The 27,896-nt window shown below is 43.7% G+C and overlaps 1 protein-coding gene across 1 annotated transcript in view; it reads right to left on the bottom strand.

The window, feature by feature from the left end:
• PPP1R13B (protein phosphatase 1 regulatory subunit 13B) overlaps positions 1-26,701 on the bottom strand; it is a 52,753-nt gene extending 26,052 nt beyond the window's left edge. Inside the window, exons 1-3 of the mRNA XM_065870935.1 lie at positions 26,512-26,701; positions 21,433-21,552; positions 13,594-13,670 (exon numbers count right to left, since the gene is read on the bottom strand). Of these exons, the coding sequence (XP_065727007.1) occupies positions 13,594-13,670; positions 21,433-21,552; positions 26,512-26,701 (387 nt within the window). The remainder of the gene's footprint in view (positions 1-13,593; positions 13,671-21,432; positions 21,553-26,511) is intronic.
• Positions 26,702-27,896: the final 1,195 nt, after the last annotated feature.

Here is a 27,896-nt window from a genome sequence, read left to right as displayed (position 1 = left end):
TTTTAAATATAAATGCTGCTTTTCCCCTCAATGCCTAACGTACACTGCTTGGTAACCAATTAACAGTAAAGACTAGTGGATTCTGTCAGTAGTTAAACACCTATCTGCTAATGGGCCACCTTAGATGTCAGCTTTAATCCTGATATGCTGATTTTAACGCTCAACCAAATAACTTCATCTCTGGTTATAAAACAGACAAGAATATAACTGTAATATTATTTGGGGAAAAAGTTAAGTTCCCCAAGCTTTCAAGTTTCTTCTTGTATTTAGTCTATATGGAGAACACAGCTAACCCACTGGTGAGCCTAGCCATCCACCCCTGGCCTCTCTCCAAAGGGGCTCTAGATCCAGAGTTCCCATGGCCAAACTCACATTTTTGTTTGTATGCCCTGCCAGCACTTCAACTTCCACATGTCTGAAACCAAACCCCTTCCTTTCCTTCCAACTCGGGCTTCCTCCCTAAACTCCAGACTTTCATCAATGGCTCTCGCACTGTCTCTACCCTGAGCCCACCTTGCCCACTGGAAGCTGCGGCTCAGCTCCTGATCTCTCTCACAGCTGTGCCTGCCGCCCCATTCCACAAGCAACCCTTCCCCACCTCCATATTTTTGCTCACATTCTTCCTTCTGTCCACAGTGCCTTTCTCCTACTTCCTAAACCCTTCCTTATCCTTGAAGATCTAGCGGCAATACCATCTGCTTCCTGAAGTTTTTCCTGATCATCTAAGGGATTTCTTACACAGCTGTTCTGACGCTCAGGATCTGACATCACTTCCAGACATAGGACAGAACTCAGTATTTTTTAATGGATTCGAAATTCTAGAGATTCAACAACATGTAAGGAGCACTTGCTCAGACATTTATATATATTTGAGTTTACAGTTATCTTAGCTGATGTGTACGAAAACTCTGTGAAGGAAAATAAGCTTAGTTTAGGATGAGGAAGCTGAGTCTCTGTGCAGCTGCTGGCCGGCTCTCCCAAGTTCCTGTGGTTGGGTCAGTATCCGTGTCAGGATCTTACCCTGGGTCTCCTGACAGCAAGCCAGACGCTCTTTCCATCGCACAGGTGGTATTGCCCTCATGTTTTTTTCTTACCAGGCTACAGCATAGGCACATCTGATTGCTCCTAACCAACAATCATTTATTGTATCAAAGGGTAGACACTCCATTAGACACCAGTTATTATTATTAGTTTGAATCATATGAAAATGCTATTTCTGTAGATCAAAAAACGGTCAAAATCAATAATTTCATATGGTTCAATCTAACAGGAAAGGATTAATTCCACCCCCTGGGAAAAATGTAAAAGCTAAAGATAACTTGATTCTAGCATATAATAATTAAAAAAATACAGGGAAGAATGAACTCTAGGTAACTATTTTTGGAAGACTATGAGAAATGACAAAATAGACTAATGACACCTGCCTAGTGACACTGAAGGGCTTTCTGGAGGAAGGCAGGATGGTGAGCAGGCCTGCCTATCGCTGCTGCTATTATTCCAGAGGAAGTCATCTGTGGCTTTCTTGGGACAATTTCATGTAAGCAGATATAAATGAATTATAAGAGGGGAAGAACTAATTTTTAAAAAAATAAATTTATTTATTTAATTTTGGCTGTGTTTGGTCTTCGCTGCTGCGTGCGGGCTTCCTCTGGTTGCAGCGAGCAAGGGCTACTCTTCATTGTGGTGTGCAGGCTTCTCATTACGGTGGCTTCTCTTGTTGTGGAGCACGGGCTCTAGGCGTGAGGGCTTCAGTAGTTGTGGCACGTGGGCTCAGTAATTGTGGCTCATGAGCTCTAGAGCACAGGCTCAGTAGTTGTGGCGCACGGGATTAGTTGCGCCGCGGCATGTGGAATCTTCCCAGACCAGGGCATGAACCTATGTCCCCTATATTGGCAGGCGGATTCTTAACCACCGCGCCACCAGGAAAGTCCCGGAAGAACTAATTTTAAAACCTCATGTCTGATCATTTTTCTTGAAAGATGATTTTCAAGGAATTTCTTTTCTTGGAGGGTAATATTGTCCTCCTACAAATATTTCTTTTAAGATTTCTATAAAGAAAGATCATTCTGTTAGCTAATAACTCCTCTTGTTTACATTAGTATCTCAAGTGACATTTTCTTTAAGTTGTAATTTACAGATAACAGGATGTCTTTTGAGTTTATATCTCCATAACCTTGACATTTTTATTTTCAAATATTTTCTTTGGAAGTAATTCTCTCTGAGATTCAAGTAGCTGTGACTCTGCTGTAAAGTAGAGCTGGCAAAGCCTCATGAGGCTCCCTGCCTCCGGTCCCATTCCACCCTCCACCCAGACACACAAGCACACACGCTGGCACCCAGGGATCCTTCTGAGATACAGCTGACCCTGTCTTCCTCTTACTTAACCTCCTACAAGATATGTCCAGGCTCTGAGACCCCCGGGCGGGTTCTCCAGTTCTCTTCCCTCTTCATCATCACCCCACCTTCCTGTCCCCTGGCTCTGCTGTTACATTCTCTGCCGCCACACAGCCCCACGTCTTCCTCCCTATCTTTGCGGAAGCCTCTGGTCACCACGTCAGTAAAGCTAATCTGATCCTCCCTGTTATTGTGGTGCCTTGTCCTACTCTCATCACACTCCTCACACTGTGTTATAGTTTATCCGTTTTCACAGCTCTCTCCAAAAAACACCCATTCTTTCTCTGTGAAATCTGAGGCAGACTTCAAGTAGCCACCACCAAACACCTTGCATTGATAATGTCTTTGGTCTATCTAAAATAAAAATAAATTGGGGGCTTCCCTGGTGGTGCAGTGGTTGAGAGTCCACCTGCCGACACAGGGGACACAGGTTCGTGCCCCGGTCCGAGAGGATCCCGCGTGCCGCGGAGCGGCTGGGCCCGTGAGCCATGGCCGCTGAGCCTGTGCGTCCGGAGCCTGTGCTCCGCAATGGGAGAGGCCACAACAGTGAGAGGTCTGCGTACCGCAAATAAATAAATAAATTGGATACAGGGAACTACATTCAACATCTTTTTTTTGGCCGTGCCGTGCAGCTTGTGGGATCTTGGTTCCCTGACCAGGGATCGAACCTGGGCCCTCGGCAGTGAAAGAACCGAGTCTTAACCAATGGACCGCCAGGGAAGTCCCAATATCTTGTAATAACCTGTGATGGAAAAGAATATGTGTGTGTGTGTGTAACTGAATTACTTTGCTGAACACCTGAAACTAGCACAGCATTGTCAATCTACTTACTGTGATAATAAACAAACAAATAAACTGGATAGAATTGCTTTAAAAAGAATAAAAGAGGACTTCCAAGCCTGGGTGGTAGTTACCTGAGTGTCTGCTAAGTAATTCTTTAAACCATACATGTTTTACACATTCTTCTGTAAATTTATTTCTCAATTTAAAAAGTAAGAAATAAAGAAGAATTAGACCTAACAGCCAGTATCCCATCTTGTGATTTAATCATCACAAGATATTGGTTTAAAATTATAACTAGTTTTTTAAAGTATAACTGGATTCTCAAGAACAATGCCACTTCAAAGATGACAAACATCCCTAAAACAAAACTGACAAAATAATTAGGATAAAATCTGTTTATACTCACAAGATATTCTAGAACATTAAATCATTCCTCTTTTTTCCTACCTCTCTCCAAGGTTATAAACTTTCAGGTTTGGAGAGTATTTTTACTTGCTTATTTAGCAAACAAAAAGTAGGTGATAATGATATCAAGGTACATTATAAGCATGTAGGTTTATTTTTATCACATAAAATATTCTGTAAAATTGAACCTCTCTAACATCTCATTGTGCTCTGGGACTCGTGTATTTCATATTCCAAAAATTACTAAGTCTTACAAATTAATAAGAGTCAATCAGATATCTAAAGCATATACTGGCTCCCACCCCCTGCAATACTACTACAATATGCTATTTTATCCTATATGTGAATCACTCATATGATTAAAATTCACTGATACCAATTCAGTGTGGTTTAACCACATTTATACCCAAGGCAAGTGGCTAGGTGCAGTTGGCGCTAGAAAGATCAACAGGAGAACAGGGCTATCAAAGAGCATGAACACCAATAAGAGAAACCAACTACACCCCGCATGAGTGCTACAAGCTGAGGATTATGGTAACTACTCCACCTCTCAGAATGTGGTCCACAAAACACGCTGAGCTACCCTCCTGACAGCAACAATTAAAAGGCAAGATAAAACATAAAAACCGGGCTTCCCTGGTGGCGCAGTGGTTGACAGTCTGCCTGCCGATGCAGGGGACACGGGTTCATGCCCCGGTCTGGGAAGATCCCACATGCCACAGAGCGGCTGGGCCCGTGAGCCATGGCTGCTGAGCCTGCGCGTCCGGAGCCTGTGCTCCGCAACGGGAGAGGCCACAACAGTGAGAGGCCCGCATACCGCAAAAAAAATTAAAAAACATAAAAAACCTATTTTTAAAAGCATCACCGAGCTGACACAGCAGGAAGGAAGCTACAGGGGCCAAAATAAAGAGAGAGCAGAAGCTCTGGGCATTGAGGAAATATCAAAGCCACCTTATGCCCACCTGGAGACTTGCCCTCTGGAGCTGCTGAAGCCTGGCACTAAGAGAGAAGTATGGTTTTCTGGTAGTGACGACCTCCCCAAGAGAACACGCCTCTCAGAATGGATCTCCTTCATCCCTTTCCAGGAGAGAAGAGGAACACAAGAAGAAGTGCCTGGTGCAGAGCCCCAGTTCCTACTTCACGGACGTGAAATGCCCAGGATGCTATAAAATCACCACCGCCTCTAGCCATGCACAGACAGTAGCTTTGTGTGGCAGCTGCTCTACTGCCCTCTGCCAGCCTGCAAGAGGAAGAGCGAGGCTTACAGAAGGATGCTCCTCCAGACGGAAGCAGCAATGGAAGCGCCCTGAATCAAGAAGAGCAGGAAACCATCCCAATAAACACATTTCAGATTTAAAAAAAAAAGAGAGAGAAAGACGAGACCCACCCAGGGTGGAGAGTCCAATAGGAGATGCCCATATACATCCAGGACCCCGATTCAGTGTGACAGTGAATGAGAAACAGCCTCAAACCCACAGATGGGAGCAGGAGAAATCTGCCCTCTCTCCATCACAGTCTGAGTGGAGGGGGACGACCCCGCTAAGAATCTATGAAGACTTGACAGCTCTCATGAAAGCTTCAAGACCCACAAAGGGGACCACAGAGTGAGTCTATCTGCATGCCCAGTTACTGACCAAAGCAAATGCAAACCACTTGGGAAAATCCCACCTTCATCCAGACCTTAAAAATACTCACAGGTCAGGCTTCCCTGGTGGCGCAGCGATTGAGGGTCTGCCTGCCGATACAGGGGACACGGGTTCGTGCCCCGGTCTGGGAAGATCCCACATGCCGCGGAGCGGCTGGGCCCGTGAGCCATGGCCGCTGAGCCTGCATGTCCGGAGCCTGTGCTCCACAACGGGAGAGGCCACAACAGTGAGAGGCCCGCGTACCGCAAAAAAAAAAAAAAAAACCCAAAAACCTCACAGGTCAAGTTCCAAGGAAAATGAGAAGCTCATTGTCAAAAATCAAAGCACACAAAGATCATAAAACCATGACTTAAAGCCAGTAGAAGCGACATATGCAGAAACTGAAATTATTAGTTGCAGAATATGAAATGACTATGTTTAGTGTGTTTAAAGAAGTAAGAGAAGCTTAAAATATGACCAAAGAGTAACCAAGAAGAGGTGGAAAAGAACCAATTAAAACCTCTAAACTGAAAAATTTTTAATGACTGTTTAAGTCCACTTTACTGTAGTTGACGTATAATAAACTATACATATCCGAAGTGCACAATTTGACACGTTCTGACAAACATGCACACCATGAAACTATCACAACAATGAAGAAAATGGACAAACCCATCACCCTTAAAACCTCCTTGTGCTCCTTTGTAATCCCTCCCTCCCACCTCCCTCCAACCCCTTCCAAGGTCCCAGGTCCACAGGCAACTGCTGATCTACTTTCTCTTACTAGAAATTAGTTTATGTTTTCTCGAATTTTATATAAATGGAACTTATACAGTGTGTACTCTTTTGTCTGGCTTCTTTCTTACAGCGTAATGATTTGAGATCCATCCATGGTGTAGCATGCAGCAGTGGTTCATTCTTTTCTTTTTTAAAAAATTTATTTATTTATTTATTTCTGGCTGCGTTGTTGGGTCTTCGTGGCTGCTCGCGGGCTTTCTCTAGTTGCAGCGAGCGGGGGCTACTCTTGTTACAGTGCGCGGGCTTCTCATTGCGGTGGCTTCTCTTGTTGCGGAACACGGGCTCTAGGCACACGGGCTTCAGTAGTTGTGGCACGTGGGCTCAGTAGTTGTGGCTCACAGGCTCTAGAGCACAGGTTCAGTAGTTGTGGTGCGTGGGCTCAGTAGTTGTGGCTTGCAGGCTCTAGAGTGCAGGCTCAGTAGTTGTGGCACACAGGCTTAGCTGCTCCACGGCATGTGGGATCTTCCCAGACCAGGGCTTGAACCCGTGTCCGCTGCATTGGCAGGCGGATTCTTAACCACTGTGCCACCAGGGATGCCCGGTTCATTCTTTTTTATTGCTCAGGAATATTTCATTGTATGGATATAACTGTTTTTTTGTCCATTCACCTGTTAAAAGACATTAGGGTTTTTCTAGATTTTTGGCTACCACAAATCAAACTGCTATAACATTCATGTACAAGTTTATATGGACATCTGCTTTCCTTTCTCGTGTAAATACTTAGAAGTAGAACTGCTGTATCGTATAACAGATTTATGTTCAGGTTTTAAAGAAATTGTCCAACTGTGTTCCAGACCACACCACTTACATTCTCAGCAGCCGTGTGTGTCTCGCAGGCTCTCCACACCTCTGCCAGCACTTGCTATCACCAGTCTTTTTAGTTTTAAACATTCTGATGGATGCGTGGTAGTATCTCACTGTGGTTTTAATTTGTATTTTCCTAAAAACTAATGATGTGGAACATGTTTACACGTGCTTACTTGACATTCACATACCTTCTTTAGTGAAGCATCTATTCAAATACTCTGCCTGCTTCTTCTAAAACTGTTTTATTTTCTTAATGAGATTTGAGATTTCTTTTTATATTCTGAATATAGTTCCTTATCAGGTATAGTATTTGCAAGTATTTTCTCCCACACTGTGCCTTGTCTTTTCATAACAAGTAACACTAAAAGCATATTATATGTACTAACATCCAAATAAACACAGTGAAAGACAGAATTCATTAACTGAAAAATGTATCTTAAGAAATTATCCAGAACACAGTACAAAGAGACAAAGAAAGTGAAAATATAAAAGAGTAATTAAGGATAAAATGAAAGATATAACATGTCTAATCAAAGTTCCAGAGAAGAAAAAAGAAAGAATGTGGAAGAAGATATACCTGTAGAGATAACAGTAGAGAACTTTCCAGCTATGTTGATAGATGCCAATCCTCAGAATCAGTAAGTTCAACAAATCCCAACAGGAGAAATTAACAGAAATGTACACTTAGTTCTTCTGCTCAAAACAGAGAATTATTTAATCCTAATTTCATTAAATCTCAAAACCACTATATGATAGTAAAGGGATTTTTGACATCAAATAATATAAAACCACAAAAACAGGAATGGAGACATCAAGAATGTTTGGAAGCTGGAGAGAGAATGGATGAGAAGTAACTGACCTAGTAGATCTGAGACAAACCTCAAGAGAGAAGAGGTGAAACTGGATGAAGAAACCAGTTATATCACAGAACCTTCAAAGGGCTCAGGAATTGGCAAAACTATGTATCTCTGGAAAGGGGGATGAAATGTAAGGCACCTAAAACAAAGCAAACTGAGTGAAAGATATTTAAGCAGCAGTAAAATCCCTAGATCTTCTCCCCAACTCTATGATCTAGGTGACTGCCTCTCTCTTACCCTGGCGGAAGTCTAGAAGTTTATTCTCTAGACAATTGAAACGTTATCTGGCCTGGGAGATGACAGCCCCAGCTGAGTCCTGGGTACCATATGGAAAACAAGGAGACTAAGTGACCATATTAATAATAAATGCTTCCAGAAACAAACAAACACATATACAGTCAATTGATTTGACAAAGGTGCCAAGACAATTCAATGGGGAAAGGATAGTCTTTGCACCAAATGGTGCTGGGGTAATTGGATATTTACATGCAAAAGAATAAACTTGGCCCCCCTACTTCATACCATACACAAAAATTAACTCAAAATGGACAATGGACCACAGACCTAAATATAAGAGCTAAAACTATAAAGCTCTTAGAAGAAAATATGGGGGGTGGGGGTAGGATCAACTGGCCTTGGCAACTTAGTGGATGTAGAGGAATAGAGTAGAAACGGACTCAGATTTAGCCTGACTGGCTGAGAAAACAGCAAAGAAGTATAGATACTTTCAGGACACCTAAGTAAAATGCTTGCTTTCCTTCTGGGAGTCTGGAGTTTTGGTGCTTGCTAGACAGAGGCTGCCCACGTGAGCAGCTCCCAATAAAACCCCAGGCCTCCGGGCTCTGACGAGCTTCCCTGGCAGACATTTCACACGTGTCACGATTAGCAGCTGGAAGAATTAAGTGCATCCTGTGTGACTCCACTGGGAGCGGACTCTTGGGAGCCTGGTTTCCTCAGACGTCACCCCGTGCCCCTCTTCCCTCTGTTGCTCTTGCTCTGTGTCCTCTGACTGGAGGAGGTTGCAGCCATGAGCACAACCATAATGCTGAGCCCTGGGAGTCCTCCAAGCAAATCACCGACACCGGGGGTGGTCTTGGGATCCCTGATACAGGCATACACAATGAGAATAAATCAATTTGCCTTTATACCATAAAGTTAAACAAGATCTTCCAAGTTCTGTTGGAAAAGTAAGTTCCAAATACTTACGACAGTGTGTACATATAACCTGGAGGTTCCCAAACTGGCAGGGCAACAGAGTCATATGGGGAGTCTTCCAGGCCCACCTCACACTTACTGAATCAAAAGTTCTGCCAATGGGATCTGGGCCTTTCTTTTTTTTTAAAATACATAAATTTATTTATTTATCTACTTTTAGCTGTGTTGGATCTTTGCTGCCATGCGCGGGCTTCTCTAGTTGTGGCGAGTGGGGGCTACTCTTCATTGCGGTGCACGGGTTCTAGGTGCACGGGATTCATCAGTTGTGGCACGTGGGCTGAGTAGTTGTGGTGCATGGGCCTAGTTGCTCCATGGCATGTGGGATCTTCATGGACCAGGGCTCGAACCCGTGTCTCCTGCATAGGTAGGCGGACTCTTAACCACTGCACCACCAGGGAGGCCCGTGGGCCTTTATTTCTTAGACAACCTGACTTCATGACCTGCAATTTTAGGAGAGTAGAACTTTCGCAGCCTCCTGCCTCAGCAGCTGCTAATGGGCATGAATCACACCAAATCAGCAGCCTGTCTTTCTCTTCCAACCCACAGGCTGCTGGATCTGTTCCTGGTTGCTGCAGCCCACAGACAGAAGGTTCACTGTGCCACCATTCTATATCCAGGATATACACAAAAACATTTTTGGAGAAGGACATTTTTAACATCTTATTAACTTTTTTTTTTTTTTTTTTATGCGTTACGCGGGCCTCTCACTGTTGTGGCCTCTCCCGTTGCGGAGGACAGGCTCCGGATGCGCAGGCTCAGCGGCCACGGCTCACGGGCCCAGCCGCTCCGCGGCATGTGGGATCTTCCCAGACCGGGGCACGAACCCGTGTCCCCTGCATCGGCAGGCGGACTCTCAACCACTGCGCCACCAGGGAAGCCCCTTATTAACTTTAAAAATGCACGTAGGGCTTCCCTGGTGGCACAAGTGGTTGAGAGTCCACCTGCCGATTCAGGGGACATGGGTTTGTGCCCTGGTCCGGGAGGATCCCACATGCCACGGAGTGGCTGGGCCCGTGAGCCGTGGTCGCTGGGCCTGCGTGTCCGGAGCCTGTGCTCCGCAACGGGAGAGGCCACAGCAGTGAGAGGCCCGCGTACCACCACCAAAAAAAAAAAAAAATGCATGTAAAAGTGCTTTGTAGACAATAAAGTACTTCACAAAGGTAATATATTATTAGGCTTAAAAGGCAGGTGTGTGTGCCATAAAACACAGTAACATCTTAGATGTCATGCTTCTAGGCCAGAGTTATACCTCCTCGCTAGCTCTCTACCTTCCTCTAATTATAAGCTCATGTAAAGGCTACAAACACATTTTTTTTTTTTTTTTTTTTTTTGCGGTATGCAGGCCTCTCACTGCTGTGGCCTCTCCCGTTGTGGAGCACAGGCTCCAGACGCACAGGCTCAGCGGCCATGGCTCACGGGCCCAGCCGCTCCACGGCATGTGGGATCTTCCTGGACCGGGGCATGAACCCGTGTCCCCTGCATCGGCAGGCAGACTCTCAACCACTGCGCCACCAGGGAAGCCCTACAAACACATTTTTAATTTTGGTTTCAGGTTTCAGTTTTGTTGCTCTTGAAATGTAAACATCATTTCCATGTTAACAAGAAACAACTTCATCCTGGAAAAGATCACAGACCCATCACATCAAAACATCAAAACTCACCTTATTACGTTATTGGAAGGGAATCCTTTCCTCCTGAGTCCCTTCCCTTTATCATATACACACATACCCCGCCTCAATACACAAAGCCTACTCAATGTATTTACTTCACCTTCCCTAAAGCTCAGGTCAGGAAATCTTAGAACTCAAAAGGATCTTCAAAATTCTGTTGTACAGGTAAGTTCTGAATGCTTCCGACAGTGGGTACATGTAACCTGGAGGTTCCCAAACCTGGCAGGGCAACAGAGTCATATAGGGAGTTTTCCTGGCCCATTCCAAACTTACTGAATCAAAAGTTCTGCCAGTGGGGCCTAGGCCTTTATTTCTTATGACTTTCTGAAGCACATATGCCTGACGGAACCCCACAAAGGCTCTAGATTTGGAGTGGACAAGTATATCAGAAGGCAGGAATAAGAAGAGGATTTGTGGAATGATCTTTAGAAATTGAAGGGTAAGGAAGGAGAATCCTTAATCTTGACATTAGGAATAGTTCTCCTTAAGTGGCACAAGGATTAGTACATTGGAACTAAAAAGAAGAAAATATAATCTAGTATACCACTTGGCTCTGCAGTGGCTAATATCTGAAAAATCTAAAATAATAAACACCATTAAATGGTTTTCAACTTTATCACCAATGTATAAACAAAGTATAAAGTCTTAACTATACTTAGATAAAAGTACACAAATATTGTCAACATTGACAACATAAAAGTACAGCTGAGGGCTTCCCTGGTGGCGCAGTGGTTAAGAATCCATCAATGCAGGGGACATGGGTTTGATGCCTGGTCTGGAAAGATCACACATGCCGCGGAGCAACTAAGCCCATGCACAACTACTGAGCCTGTTCTCTAGAGCCCGCGAGCCACAACTACTGAGCCCACATGCCACAACTACTGAGCCCACGTGCCACAACTACTGAAGCCTGCACGCCTAGAGCCCATGCTCCGTAACAAGAGAAGCCACCGCAATGAGAACAAAACCGCGCGCTGCAACAAAGAGTAGCCCCTACTTGCTGCGATTAGAGAAAGCCTGTGCTTAGCAACAAAGACCCAACACAGCCAAAAATAAATAAATTAAAAAAAAAAAGGGCCTCCCTGGTGGCGCAGTGGTTGGGAGTCTGCCTACCAACGCAGGGGACACAGGTCCGGGAGGATCCCACATGCCGCAGAGCGGCTGGGCCTGTGAGCCATGGCCGCCATGCCTGCGCGTCCGGAGCCTGTGCTCCGCAACAGGAGAGGCCACAGCAGTGAGAGGCCCACGTACCGCAAAAATAAAAAAAAAAAAAAAGAAAAGTACAGCTGAAAAAGCTGGAAGGTAGGACAGGAGGGAAGGGGAGACGGAGAAAAGGGAGGGGGTGCTAATACCCTCATCTTACAAGAAGGGAGGTCCAGAGACATGGTTTAAAGTTTATCATACAAAGAAATAGAGACTTAAGTATATCATTTAAAGTCACAATGGTAGCCAATAAAAGAAATAAAATCGGAAATCAATAATAGCGAGTTGGAAAGTACAGAGGCAAAGTAACTTGCTCAGACTTAGCTAGTTAGAAAGTTCTGAAGCCGTGTCTGAGCATGGGCCCTCCGCACTCCAGGCCGGTGCTTTTTCCAGTGTATAGCTGTGCCAAGCACATGCCAGGGGGTGACCCGCCCAAGGCTACACACCTAGTTAGTGGCAGAGCCAGAAAAAGAAACTAATTCTCCAGCCTGAAAATTATTTGGAAAACTTATTACTAAAACTTCCAGAAAAGACCATGGTGAAAATTTCTCATTCTTCCTTCTCTCATTCATTCACCCTCGTTCATTCATTTCTGCTCATTCTTTTAACATGTATTTCTTAAAAAGAACCCTTTAGGACTTCCCTGGTGGCACAGTGGATAAGACTCAGTGCTCCCAATGCAGGGGGCCAGGTTCAATCCCTGGTCAGGGAACTAGATTCCACATGCATGCCACAGCTAAGGAGCCCATGTGCCACAACAAAGGAGCCTGCAAGTCACAAAGGAGCCCACCTGCTGCAACGAAGACCCGATGCAACCAAATAAAATAAATAAATATTAAAAAAAGAAGAAAAAAAAAGAACGCTTCTACTTAGACAAAATTCCTCACCTATATCAATGTTAGGCCTATTCTCCAACTCTACACCATATGATAAAGGAAGTTCTCTTTCCTGGAGGCACCTATGAAGACTTCAACCCACCAGCCACTTTGTCTTTTAAGACCTGACAGAAGGATCAAGACATCAACACTGAAGATACAAAGCAAGTCTGCCTGCCCATCTCTTAGTCTAGAGACTAGACCATTTGCTTCCTGGAGACAGGCCATTGTCATGAGCACAGAGGCACACATGCAGCTGCTGCTCCAGGACATGCTGTGGGCGGCAACATGTAACGGGCATGGAGAGCACTGCTGTGCTTGAGACCATCCAGTGCATGGGCCATGGTGTGGATTGATAAAACTATTACCACTCAAGTGACTGCCACTTTATAACTTCATAAAAATGTTTGAAATATTCAACAGAAATGACAACTTCTGTGAAAATAAAGGGCAACCTCAGGAAAATGGAGTTGGGAAGCCACAATGGGGAGCTCTCACACACATACCACTAGACACTGGTGCAGATCCCAAGAGGAAGAGATGTACTGTGCATCCCCAGAGGAAGTAACACCATTCTACTGCCACCAGCAGCAGGAAGAACGATCTCCTCTTTGCCTGACAACAATTCAGCCAATGTAAAGCCACCATACTTCAAACTCCCAGGTTCCTCCAACAGACTTTTTGTTGACAGCGGCCCCTCCCAACTTCCCCTTCTCCTCTAAAAAAGAGTTTCCTCTTGCTTTAGAGGACTGGGATGTGGTTGTCCAGAGCTGCGGGTCCTGAATTGCAATTCTTCACTGTTCCCAAATAAACTTGTTTTGCTGGTAAAATAATTGGCTGTTTTATTGTTTTCGGTTAGCACTACCCCAAAATTAATTCTTTAAAAATAAATTATAACCCCAATTCATTAGTACCTATAAAAAGCAATTAAAATTTTTCAATTTAATTCACTATTACTTACCCCATTTTCAGTGCGTTTTTCTCCAGGTACATTTATTACATTTCTCTGAGTTCTTTGCTCTTGGGTCTGATGGCCACCTAGAGAAATGAAGGCCAAACTTACTAAAAGACATACTAGAAAAGGGGTATTTTATCATTGCTTCACTTATTCAAATATTTATTGAACACAAGTATAAAATACCAGGCTGGACAACTCAAAAATTAGTACAGTTGAAAAAATGTCTTATAATCAACCTGTATACATAAAGTTGTTTAAATGAAAATTTTTTCTAATATTCTATTTCAGAATTTTGAAATTGCTTTACATCAAAAAGTTTCTAACACTTAGAAAATGGTCAAGATGGTAAATTTTACGTTATGTGTGTGTGTGTATATATATTTTTTTTAGAATTAACTTTTATTTCTCTTTTTCTTGACCTCATCAATTTTATTCTAAAGTTCTTTCTCATTTCCAAGAGATTCATATTCCAATGCCATGTTATCTTGTTCAGGATCACAAAATAATATGGGAATCTCACAATCTGTTTTACAAAATAGCAAAACTCTTGTCGTTGAACTGAATTAGCGCAAATACATGTGTGATCAATGCCATTCACAAACTTAGATACCGAAGCTTATTAAGCCTTCTTTTAAAAGGAATATTTGAAGAATTCCTAAAGAAAACAGAGATGAAATTCCATGTCATCATACACAACAGGAACCCAAAGATGCTATACACCGTGTTCCCCTAACTCTCCCAGACCCTCACTACTTAGAAGGCTGACTGCTCCCTCTTCAAACTCACAGTGGAGGATCAGCCTCCCTTCCTGCCCTGCAAGAAAAGCTGCTGGACGTGGACCTGGAAGGAGCCTGGCTGCTGCTCTGGCTCAGGGCCCCTCTTCCTCAATGCTCACAGCCTCTGCAGACAGGGATGGGAAGGACCTGGGATCCCATCGATGGACCCTGAGCAGATACTCCAGGACCTGCCACTTGCTGGTCTCCATGTTGGCCCCAGGAACCCCACAGGAACTCGTAGTGGGCGGGGTTGCTGTGGGGCACCTGCCGGTACTCCAGGTAGCCCTCCTGCAGCCACACTTTGGTGAGCAGCTCCCTGGGCTCCCCACAGATGCAGTGCTGCTTCCTGCATACACCCCCATGATGCTCAGTGCTTCCCAGACCTCCTCCTCAGAGGCACATTCATCCTCCAGGAGGATCACAGCCAGAAGCATCACCAGGAGGCCAGCCTTGGGCGTGCTCTGCCCATCGGTCAGCATGGCATTCCAGGTGAGGCCCAGGGTGGGGACCAGTACATAGGTGTGCTTGCTGGGGTCCACTTCCTTCACGTCCATGCCACAGACCAGCTGCATGCACTCGCAGGCATGGCTGAAGACCACGGGGAAGTGGTCCCAATGGTCCCGGAGGATCATACTCAGCATCTCCGCCTTGGAGGTCGGCTCCTTGGTGCGATACTTGAGGAGCAGGAACCCCACCAGGTCAGCCATCAGCACACCAAGTGCCTCCTGGGACAAGGACTCGGCCTGGGTTGGGGGGTGGGCACGGACTGGGGAGGAGGAGGACGAGGGGGTTGCAGCCTCCTCCCCCTCGGTCCCGAACGCTGCGCCTCCACTGGGCCCCGGGCCTGGACTGGGGCCTGAAGGTCTGCCTCAGGCTTGCAGAGCTCACTCATCTGGACCAGGGGCCTGATGACCGGGGTCGGGCTGCCGACAGGAGTGTGGGCATGGGTGACAGATGGGGACCATGGGCAGGTCTTCTTCTGAGGGGTGCTCTCGGGCCTCACAGGGGCGCCCCTCCTGGGCGGCCTGTCCCCTGCCAACCTCACCTTGACTCCTGGCACTGCCTGGGTCTCCTCTGCTCTGTGACCTGAGGACACGGTCCTCAGACCTGGGCCTTCGCCTTCCGGTTCCTGGAGCCCTCTTGGGTCCTGGATGAAATGCTGGCTGGAACAGGCTACCTCCTGGTCAGCTCTGAGCCTCCGACCAGCTGCACCCCGTGCAGAGAGTGACTCTGTGCCCCAGACTGGAGGCTGGGTGGGAGCTGCAGCACCCCTGACCGCAGGGGAGGGTCCAAGAAGAAGCACACCTTCCAGTGGTGCCTCTTTGCCCACAGCCAGACTTCAGAGTTTCTTCTCTGTTATTTTACCACAATTAATTTTTATTAAAAATTAAAGCTTGGACTTCCCTGGTGGCACAGTGGTTACAAATCCAGCTGCCAATGCAGGGGACACGGGTTTGAGCCCTGCTCCGGGAAGATCCCACATGTGGCGGAGCAACTAAGCCGGTGAGCCACAGCTACTGGGCCTGCGCTCTAGAGTCCGCGAGTCCCAACTACTGAGCCCGCGTGGCACAACCACTGAAGCCCGTGCGCCTAGAGCCCGTGCTCCGCAACAAGAGAAGCCACTGCAATGAGAAGCCTGTGCACTGCAACGAAGAGTAGCCCCCACTCGCCGCAACTAGAGAAAGCCCGTGCACAGCAACGAAGACCCAACGCAGCCAAAAATAAATAAATTTATTTAAAAAAAAATCTTACTCTTTTTATGTATAAAGCAAAGCTACTGGGTACATAAACAGATATACAGTACATCTGATAGGGGGAAGACAGGAGCAAGTAAGAATACTATATCCAGTAAAGGGCCCTTAGGGAGGTGATAATGAAAAATGAGGTTAAACAAATGGAAATGACAGAGTATGCCACCGAACACAGTCGAATATACAATAGCCATTTCATCACAGCTATTATATTTCCTATTAGCAGAAATTACGCATACACACATCCTAGACTACAGCATCTATCAGTTTACAGGGTAAATTAAATTCTTAGTTATTAGTACTTTTAAGAAATAAGGTACTCGGGTTAATTTAATATTCTATCATTGCTGCCTCTTGCAAACAGCAAGCCATCAAATTAGAATACTATAGAACACACAACATTGAAATTATATCAAGTGCCACTTAATCTTTGATGGTAAAGAAGAAACTTGATGATCTTGCATTCTGGAGTCAGAAAGTAATAGTAAGAGCTGACACTTAGCACTGCGCCAGGATGCCTCATTAACTGCCACCACAACCCAATGCACCTGCACGTAAGGAAACGGAGGCACAGGGATGGAAGTCACTTGCCCAAGGTCCAAACTGAGTAAGCAGCAGGGCCGGTGCTGAACCCAGGAGGCCTCGCTCCAAACTCCATCACACCAGCCCCCGGATTCTAGCTTACACTCTGCACATGACCTGCACCGAGTTACTTTACACGTTAAGCTTCTGTTCCCCCAGGTATACAAGGTGATTGAAGGAAATGTCCTCCACACTCTCCTCTAGCTTCCATATAGAGAATTCCTACTCTTTTAAGTCAGGGTTGTCCTTTACTTCTTGTTATATCTTATAGTTCTACAAGCAATAAATACTCAAATGTAACTCCTTTTAAACAATATATATCGGTGACAACTGGCTTGTCAGCTCTGTGGGGAGCAGAGAGGAAACATGAGTCTTGGATCTTCACCTCTGGCTGCTTAGAATATAAGCTGGAGGGCTTCCCTGGTGGCGCAGTGGTTGAGAGTCCGCCTGCCGATGCAGGGGACACAGGTTCGTTCCGCGGTCCGGGAAGATCCCACATGCCACGGAGCGGCTGGGCCCGTGAGCCATGGCCGCTGAGCCTGCGCGTCCGGAGCCTGTGCTCCACAGCGGGAGAGGCCACAACAGTGAGAGGCCCGGGTACCGCAAAAAAAAAAAAAAAAAAAAAGCTGGAGGAGAAGTTCAGTGAACAGAAATAAAACAGGACACAGCACCCAATGAGAGCTGTTCTACCTGCCACCTTTCTTCTTGAGCTCTGAGAGAGAGGCAGAACATGCAGAAGCACAGGCAGAGGAAAAAGGGAAGAGGGTGGAGCATCACAGCTGGAGGAAGATGGAATTCTGAGTTAGGGCACGACAGGGAATGAATATGCAACTAAGAATATGGTGGAAGAGAGAAAGAAGAGACAGTGAGGTTGAGGAGATGAGCAGGGTCCCATTACAAATGCCATCAAAGCTAAGCTGAGGAGTATTAAATAGGGAAGCAGGGACTTTGCTGAAAGTTGTGAAAAGTGATGAGAGTCGTGTGATGAATTTGGTTCTTCCAATCCTGACCAACCCTCCATACCAGCCCGGGTCGAGAAAGATGTACTCCCTGGCACCACCCCCCTCGGAGCCTCCTTCATCCTGGTCTCCTGCCTTCAGTGCAGCAGCTCTGTACTCTCCCCTCCAGGTCCGACTCCCTCTTCAAGGCCCTCATCTCGAGCGCCATCCCCCTGGGACGCATTGTCTCCCTAACCTCAAACAGCTCAGCATCCAGCTCTTCCACTGTCTCAGGTGTACTTGCCACGTCAGCACAACGAGACTGAGCAGCATCCGGTGTGACAATGAAGGTCAACTGGAAGGTCAGTGCTGTCCCATTCCTTGTAACTCTAGACAGTTCTCTCAAGTATCCCTAACGCTTCCAGACTTTACAGAGTGAGAACAATATAAGACCTTCCCCCCATTCCACCATCCTGGGACAGTAAGGGTTATGTACATATATTATAATGATTAAAGTAAAATATAAAACTTTTCATTTAACTCTAGGGTATAAATATTTGGAGCACTCAGGTAGAGCGTTAAAGTAAGTTCTTAGCACTAGAACAGCGCTTTAACTGCCAGCTAGTCTAATCCTCCTCAGGAGGAGTCCGTCCAGAGAGGCAGGGCCCTTTTCTAAGGTAGAAATGGATGAAGAGCTAGGCCTGGAGTCTTGGTCTCCTGACTCCAGATGACCAGCACCCAGTGAAATAAAAACGAGAGGTAGGGCTTCCCTGGTGGTGCAGTGGTTGGGGGTCCGCCTGCTGACGCAGGGGACGCGGGTTTGTGCCCCGGTCCGGGAGGATCCCGCGTGCCATGGAGCGGCTGGGCCCGTGAGCCATGGCCGCTGAGCCTGCGCATCTGGAGCCTGTGCTCCGCGGCGGGAGAGGCCACAACGGTGAGAGGCCCGTGTACCGCAAAAAAAAAAAAACAAAAAAACCAGAAGTAATGATGCATTGTGAAAAACAGCATGATATTTACAGCTATGGGAAGATGATTTTAAAGCAGACAGTAGCTCATCCTAGGGGCAAAATATCCTTTAATTAAAAATACAGGGACTTCCTTGGTGGTCCAGGGGTAAAGAATCCGCCTTCTAATGCAAGGACGCAGGTTCAATCCCTGGTCAAGGAACTAAGATCCCACATGCCATGGGGCAACTCGCCATAATTACTGAGCTTGCGCACCTCAACGAGAGAGCCCGCGTGCCACAAACTACAGAGCCCATGAGCCCTGGAGCCCGTGCACCACAACTAGACACAGAAAAACCTGCATACCACTAGAGAGAAGCCCGCGCACTACAACGAGGAACCCATGCGCTGCAACAAAGACCTGAAGTAGCCAAATAAATAAATAGGTATTAAAAAAAAAATACAGCTAGGGACTACCCTGGCGGTCCAGTGCTTAAGACTCTGTGCTTCCAATGCAGAAGATGTGGGTTCAATCCCTGGTCGGGGAACTCAGATCCCATAAGCCATGTGGCTCAGCAAAAAATAAATAAATAAAGAGGGATAACTTGTAATAAAGGAACCTTCTTTTTACAAAAGGATGTCCTTTCATTGTTTTTTTTTTAAATACCAGAAGTAATCCATAATCACCGCTAAATAACAAAGGTTTCTTTCTTAACTGTACAGTGTATATGCTTTCCAAAAAAAAGATTCCCTTATTTTAAATTTTAATTAAAAAATAAGTAGTTTATGGGAAATTGGTATTGACATATACACACTGCTATATATAAAATAGATAACTAATAAGGATCTACTGTACAGCACAGGGAACTCTACTCAGTACTCTGTAATGGCCTATTTGAGAAAAGAATCTAAAAAACAGTGGATATATGTATATGTATAATAGATTCATTTTGCTGTATACCTGAAACTAACACAACATTGTAAATGTACTATACTCCAATAAAATTTTTTTTTAAAAAGTAGTATATTCCTATCATTCAAAATTCAAAAGGAAACAGGCTTCTCTGGTGGTGCAGTGGTTGAGAATCCGCCTGCCAATGCAGGGGACGTGGGTTTGAGCCCTGGTCCAGGAAGATCCCACATGCCGCAGAGCAACTAGGCCCGTGCACCACGACTACTAAGCCTGCGCTCTACAGCCCACGAGCCACAACTACTGAGCCTGCACACCACAACTACTGAAGTCCGTGTGCCTAGAGCCCATGCTGTGCAACAAGAGAAGCCACCTCAATGAGAAGCCCGCACGCCACAACGAAGACCCACACAGCCAAAAATAAATAAAATAAATTTTTTAAAAAATTCAAAAGGAACCAAAAGATATAAATGACCAATTTTCCCTCCCTCCTTCCCCTACCCAGCAGCCTTCCCCCCAGGCTAGCCATGTTACCAGTTTCTTACTTATCGTTCCAAAGATATTTCATACACACAAGCCAACACAGAATACGTCATTACTCTTTCATCTCTGTTACACAGGAGGCAGCATGTGTGTACACTGTGCTTATTCAAGTGACAAGTGCAGGAAGTGGTTTGGGACAGGGCACAGAGCAGATGTACTCCAGTTTCTTCAGCCGACGCCCCTGGAGGCATTGAAGGCTGCTCCTACCAGCAGTGCCCATGAGTTACACTATGTATATGTCATTTTGTATGTGTGCAGACACAGCTTTAGGATAAATTCTCAAAAGTGAGATTGCTGGGTGAAAGGTTTCATGCTTTTGTAAGCTTAACAGATACCACCAAACTGCCCTCTACAGAAGCTGCCAACAATGTGGAAGACTGCCTGTTTCTCAGCGTTCTTGCCAACACTGTGTTATTAAATGTTCTAATCTTGGCCACGTGACAGGTGAAATAGAGTATCTCAGTGTTTTTCCTACATTTCTTTTATTAGGAGTAAGGCTGAACTTCTTTGCATATATTTCTGGGTCATGAATATTTCCTTTTCTGTGAACATCGGGTTTGTATATTTTGTCTATTTTTTTTACTGTTTTTTTCCTTATCATTTTACGTAAAGGAAATTAGCCCTTTGCAATATGAGCTATACATGCTGTTTCCCAGTTTATAATTTGTCTTTTGACCTTGCTTTAATGTGGTTACTGCCATGCAAAGAGGTTTTTTTTGGTTTTTTATTTTAATAATTCGGTTTGTCTTCTCTATTATGGTTTAGAGTTAGTTACACTTAGGCCTTGTTCTTTTTTTTTTTTTTTTTTTTTTTTTGGCCACACCGTGCAGCTTGCAGGATCTCAGTTCCCCAACCAGGGACTGAACCCAGGCTGTGGCAGTGAAAGCCCGGAATCCTAACCACTAGGCCACCAGAGAACTCCCCACTTAGGTCTTGTTCTTATTTTTCTGTTTTTCTTTCTCTCTCCATATACATGTATGTGTATATATACACATATATAGATACTATATAAATATATATATATTTCCCAGAATTTTTATGATCCTTTCATGGTTTCATTTATTCTTAAAATCTAGAGATTTCAGCCATGTGATATTTATCAAAAGCAATCCCTTTCATCAGCAGGTCCCCTTACATGTTTCAGTGCATTACGTGACTAACTTAGGATCCTGAGGAGGAGGCTGAAAGTGTGAAATAATCATAAACTGCAATAACAGAGGTCAAAAAACCTGTGAGATACCAACTCTCCCTCTCACCACTTGTAAGTGAAGGGGGGGAAATCGTGAATAATTTAATATTTACTCCTGTTAATTCTTAAATTAATTTTAATTAATTTAATGTTTGAATTAACTTTTATGGCAAAAATTAGCAAATGGGGGAAAAAAAGCACTTATCTACCTTGTTCACTGCTCTCGGTTGGGGAATCTTCATGTCGAAGAAAAAATTTCACTTCTTCCCTTCGTGGCCCCCACTTCTGAAGATGTTCATACATCATATAATCAAAGGGTATGGGACGCTCTAGGAAAAAAACAAACAAACAAAAAATCTTACTTTTCTCAGAAACAAACAAAATGACTCGTACCAAAAGTAAAAAGTGAATAAAAATAATTTAAAATAAATGTACACATATATTAGAATTCAAGGATATTACAAGCACTGAATTTTAACTTTAATAAAGTGAAAACAAGACCATGAAGGGGAAATAATTTAGGTAACATATAAACACAAAGAAGTAAACATAAAAGCAATTCTGCACATTAAATGGGGAACAGTGAAAAAAATGTCCTTTAGTATATTTATCATGAAGCAGTATGCCTCCCACTCTCTCAAAGAAACACATTAACAAATTGGCTGAATCTTGTTATTCATTAAAATGTTACAGGTGGCAATCAGATGTATAAAGGCTTGACAACGCACTTGCTGGCAATACAGCTAGCCCACACAAACACCGGTACGTGAATGTCCACAGCAGCAGTATTCATAGTAGCCAAGAAGTGGAAACAACCCAAGGGTCCATTAACTGATGAGAGGATAAATAAACTGTTGTATATCATACAATGGATATTTGCAGCCAAAAAAAGAAATTAAGTATTGATACATGCTACAACATGGATGAATCCTGAAAACATGCTAAGAGAAAAAAGCTAGATCAAAAAGTCACACATTAAAAAATAAATACTTTTTTAAAAAGTCACATATTATATGATACAATTTATATGAGATGCCTAAAATAGTCAAACACATAGAGCCAGAAAGTAATACAGTGGTTGCCTGGGGGAGGAAGGAATGGGGAGGTACAGAGTTTGGAGATAGTTGCACAACACTGAGAATGTCCTAAAAACCACGAAGTTGTACACTAAAATGGGGATTTTTATGCTATGTGAATTTTATCTCAATTAAAAGGAAATCTTGAAATGTTCCCACTGCTGCTTGGGCTTGAAAGCGAGAAAGGATATCGGCAAGTTCCAAGGCTCACAGCAAACGGCCTGGCGTGGGAGAGGAGCAGGACAAGACCGAACCATATTTTGGCTCCTCTCAACACAGGAGTATGTCTGGGCGAGAGGCTCCTCCTGCTCAGCCTGAGAACCCGACACTGAGTCAAGAGAAAGAGCTGTGCAAGCTGCAGCCTTATCATACATTCAAGGTGTGATTTACTGTTCAGTCCTAGATAAGTGCCAGACTTCCGTAAGGAAGAAAACCCCACCATTCATAGAAATGCAGCGCACACTGTGCTGCTGCCGTTTCATCTTCCTACATGTGCAGGCAAGCTTTGCCTATTCAGCCAACATCAAGGGCAAGGACATAAATCATCTCATCTCAGTTGAAAATGAAGTCTGTGTGTGCTTAGTTCAACTCTGAACTGAGTATTTGTACAACAAAAAGCAAGCACAAACTGAACACTAATGAAGAAATATCATTCCATATTTTTAGTTTTGAAAGTAACACTTTTTATGGATATAGGCCTATAAAAAAGATTTTTAAGAACTTGTATATTGTAGTTTTATAGCTGTGAGGCCCATGTTTAAGCCTAATCGTGTCCCTTGGTTTTACATAACATTGTGTCTTAGGCCATATTTTTATTCATATTGCTTTGGCTTACAAATTTTTTTCACATTAATTAAAATCAGTTTACAATCCCCACTTAAATCTACCAAGTCTGAGCATAACTTTATAAAGTTAAAACTCCAATTTTGCCTTAAAGCCAGTTATTGAAAAAAATGTTTCCCTTTATAAGTAAAAAAATTTTAAAGACTAACTTCAAGAAAAGCAAGCTAAGCTTCACTACCTTTTTTAAATAAGAAGGGTTAACTAAAACGTATTTCTGTTTTAAAGCGAAAACAAAACTACCCCACATGTATCATGCAGAATTAATAGCATACTATACCTCATTAGCATCTTATGTAATGGAGAAATCTATGATAAGACTTTCAGCCATTCTTGGATAAGGCAAAAAGAAAATCAAGTAGGAAATTTCACAAAAAGAAAAACTGAAGGTTCTACCTACACTCCTGATTTGCATGAGAGCTGACATACTCGAGGAAGGGAACCACAAAAAGATCAGGATAATAAGCTGGCCAAGTTAACAGACTGTTATGGGCTGGGTTGTGTCCCTTCACACACAAATTCATATGCTGAAGTCCTAACCCCTAGTACCTCAGAATGTGACCTTATTTGAAGACAGGATCTTTAAAGAGGTAATAAGTTAAAATGAGGTCATTAGGGTGCACCCTAATCCAAATGACTGGTGTCCCTTTAAGAAGAGATTAGGACACAGATACAGACGGAAGGCCATGTAAGGACACAGGGAGAAGACTGCTGTCTACAAGCCAAGGAGAGAGGCCTCAGGAGAAACCAACCTTGCTGACACCTTGATCTCAGACCTCTAGCCTCCAGAATTGTGAAAAGATAAATTTCTCTTATTTAAGCCACCCAGTTTGTGTTACTTTGTTATGGCGGCCTGAGCAAAGTAATACACAGATCCACAGAGAAATACTCTCTTCTCAAAAGCACTGACAATTACATTGGAGTATCATATTTCTGAATACTGATGACATGAGTATACCATGTGTTATAGATGCAATCATTTTTATGCAAAGCGTTCTCCAAAATCTGAATATTACCTTAAGGGTTCCTCTGGGGTAAAAAAGACTGAGAAAGGCTGTGCTTTTTCCCCTTCCTTTGAATCTCATCCACCACCATCTCTTCAAGACCTCGCTTTGCTGCTCCAATTTACTCAATGATTTAAGTGTTTACTCAGGGCCTATTATGAGAAACAGGCTGGGCACTGGCAGTATGATGGTGAACAAACAAGTTCCTGCCTTCAGGAATTTTAGTCCAATAAGACAGAGAGAGATGAAAGCTACCATATTATGTTTTGATAAATACAATGACAGTACTGGAGCAAAGGGGAGGGACCCTTAACACACTCTGAGATTCAAGGAAGGGATGAGAGGCAAAGGTGCGTGGGTGCTAGGGACTGCTCTAGACAGTGGGAGCAGTGGCTGTGACCCTCTGTGCTCCGAGGAGGTAGGCCTCATTCCTGATGAGGCTAGACCACAGGTTATGATTTCAGATGGCCCTGGAGCCAAGGACTGCAACAAATGAGTGACTCAAGCGGCCAGGGACCACTGGGGCTCTCCCAGACTAATATAAGGGGCAGATAAGGAATAAGAAGTGACAGCAAGCCACAAAAAGCACGAGTGCTAAGAGGCTAGAGAAGAGCAAACAATGATGGAATGACCAGGCTCTAACATTAGTCCTCTAAAAACTGCAATTACTTAACACCCCTCTTCCTGTAGCTGATATCAGACTGATAACTGAGGACCTGGCCTCTTACTTCTACTTTAGTAAATAGTCCACCATTTATCAAAGTCAAGTTTCTCTCAATGTGTCCTTAAAGTTTTTACTCTGAATCTGAAGGATAACATTAAAAGCACAAGACTTTGGAAGAAAATATTTACAAATCATACACCTAATAAGGGACCTGTATCTACAATATATAAAGAACTCTTACTGGGGATGTAATGTACATCATGGTGACCAGAGTTAACAATACATACTGCAGGGACTTCCCTGGTGGCACAGTGGTTAAGAATCTGCCTGCCAATTCAGGGGACATGGGTTCGATTCCTGGTCCGGGAAGATCCTACATGCTGCGGAGCAACAACTACTGAGCCTGTGCTCTAGAACCTGTGAGCCACAACTAATGAGCCCATGTGCCACAACTACTGAAGCCCACGCACCTACAGCCTATGTTCTGCAACAAGAGAAGCCACCGCAATGAGAAGCCCACGCACCACAATGAAAAGTAGCCCCCACTCGCTGCAACTAGAGAAAACCTGTGCACAGCAACGAAGACCCAATGCCACCAAAAATAAATTTAAAAAAAAAACATACTGCATATTTGAAGTTGCTAAAAGAGTAGACCTTAAAAGTTCTCATCACAAGAAAAAATATTCTGTAACTGTGTGCAGTAATGGATGCTAACTAGACTTACTGTGGTGATCATTTCACAATATATACAAATATCAAATAATTATATAGTACATTTCAAACTAATAAAATGTTGTATGTCAATTATACCTCAATTAAAAAATTATTTTTAAAAAGTGTAAGAATTCACTGATTATCCCTAAGTGTCCTTTAAACACATCCATCTGGACACCCACCTCATACACAGCATGTTCCAAATGACCACTCTCTTGCTTCCTGACTCAGACCCATCCATGCACACAGCTACCTCCTTCCACACGCTGTCAGAGCAGGTGGCCTTGCCAGTCTAGTTCCCACCCTCCTGGGCCCCTCCTCTCAGTGCTGTCTGAGGAGCACGCCTTCTCCATGCTCGTCTCTTGTCCTTCCCTCACACTGCTCCCCTCGCCTGGTGTATCCTATCCCAGTTCAATTCCACATCTCCATGAGAATCCACATTATTTTGCAGAATTTTCTGTATTCGGTAATTATATTACCTACACTGATCATCTCTGCCCAGCTAGCTGACAAATCCTTAAATGTAAGAGCCAGTATTAACTCTTCTCAACTTAATAAGCAAATATTTATGAAGCACTTACTATTTAAAAGGCTTTGTGCGCAGGGGAACACCACAGTGATTTTGTCTTCGTGAAGTTACCGTAGGGAGAAGAAAAGCAGATCAACAACCTGACATGCAACAAACGAAACACTGTAAGGCCTCAGTGGACAGGGAACTCTCGTTTGGTCAGTAGTGATGTCAGAAAGCCTTCACACAAGAACCAGATCTGCTTTCCCGGCTTCTTCCACATGGCTACGGTGAGGGTCAAATCACAGAACACACTTCTTTGCAAACAGCATTTATAACATCCTATCCTCATGCGATAAAATAGTTTTTACTTTACTCAATTCCTTATTACCCCAGATAACAAAGAACCGGAAACAACATTCTGTATTCAATAAACACTGGATTTCATGTACTTAGTCATCTTTATAGAGCCTAATACATACCATTTCCTCTCCACACTTCAGCTAAATGGCAACTGCCTTCTCCAGGTTCCTTGCAAAATTCTACAACATCCCGACATGTTGTTTCTGGTGTTATGGGAACTTCTGTTAAAATCTGTTCATTGTTGCTCAAGAACACGGTTAATATCATCTGTAAGAGAAAGATTAAATTAAAGCTACAACTTAGAGTCATCCATCAATAAAGAGATTAATCTGTAAATTAAAAGTGATCCCCCCACCACCCCACTCCCCCACTGCCACTCCGCCCTGCCAGAATGCTTACGGGACAGGTTAAGCTGATCCTAAAGTTCATGTAGAAAAATTAAAATATAAGACAAGTCAGGAAAATGCCAAAAGAGGAGTATTAGAAGGAAACTAGCACTTCTAGATATTATAAAGCCTCAAAACAGTATGGCAACAGCACATAAATAGATCAACGGGACAAATTACAAAGTCCAGAAACAGAAAATGGTAAATGATGAAGCAGGTATCTCAAAACTGAGGAAGGAAAAGACTATATAATGAACGATGCCTGGGCAATTAAAATACCCATCTGGAAAAAGTGATTCATACTGCACATCATACACAAGCGTAAGTTCCTAACAGATCAAATATTTAAATATAAATCACAAAATTGTAAAGATTCCAGACCAAAACTGGGTAAATTCCTTTTTATAACCTTGGAGTACAGAGCCCTTTCTACCTATGACTCAAAAACCAGACACCACAGAAAAAGATATATTCAGGTAATAAAACACAGGGATCTTTTACAAAGCAAAAAAGACTAACTGGGGAAAAATACTTGTAACTAATATCACATATAAAAAGCCAATCTCCTCAATATATAAAAGGCTCCTAAAAACTGGTACCAGAAAGACCAAAAATCCAATCTATTTTTAAAAATTGACTGAAGAAATAATATATCACAGTAAAAGAAATGAAAATGGTCCTTAAATGAAGGTATATTATAATGTATTTGAAAATTTAATCCAGCATTATTTTAAAAAAACTTTTAAAAACCCTACCACTTTGATCTAAGAACTCAAGAGATTGTATCATAAGGGATTTTTAAAAAACATTACTCCTAAAGTAAAATTTAAACCAAAGATTTTCTTTAATCTTTTTTTTTTTTTTTTTTTTTTGCAGTACACGGGCCTCTCACTGTTGTGGCCTCTCTCATTGTGGAGCACAGGCTCCGGACACACAGGCTCAGCAGCCATGGCTCACGGGCCTAACCGCTCCGTGGCATGTGGGATCTTCCCGGACCGGGGCACGAACCCGTGTCCCCTGAATCGGCAGGCGGACTCTCAGCCACTGCGCCACCAGGGAAGCCCTGTTTAATCTTTAATCAAAGTCAGAAACAAAATCTGCATTTGTCCCAAAATTCT

This window comes from Phocoena phocoena, chromosome 2 (assembly GCF_963924675.1).
Source record: "Phocoena phocoena chromosome 2, mPhoPho1.1, whole genome shotgun sequence".
Taxonomy (NCBI): Eukaryota; Metazoa; Chordata; class Mammalia; order Artiodactyla; family Phocoenidae; genus Phocoena; species Phocoena phocoena.
The sequence above is the reverse complement of the archived record's forward strand: the minus strand, read 5'-3'. Positions and strand labels throughout refer to the sequence as shown.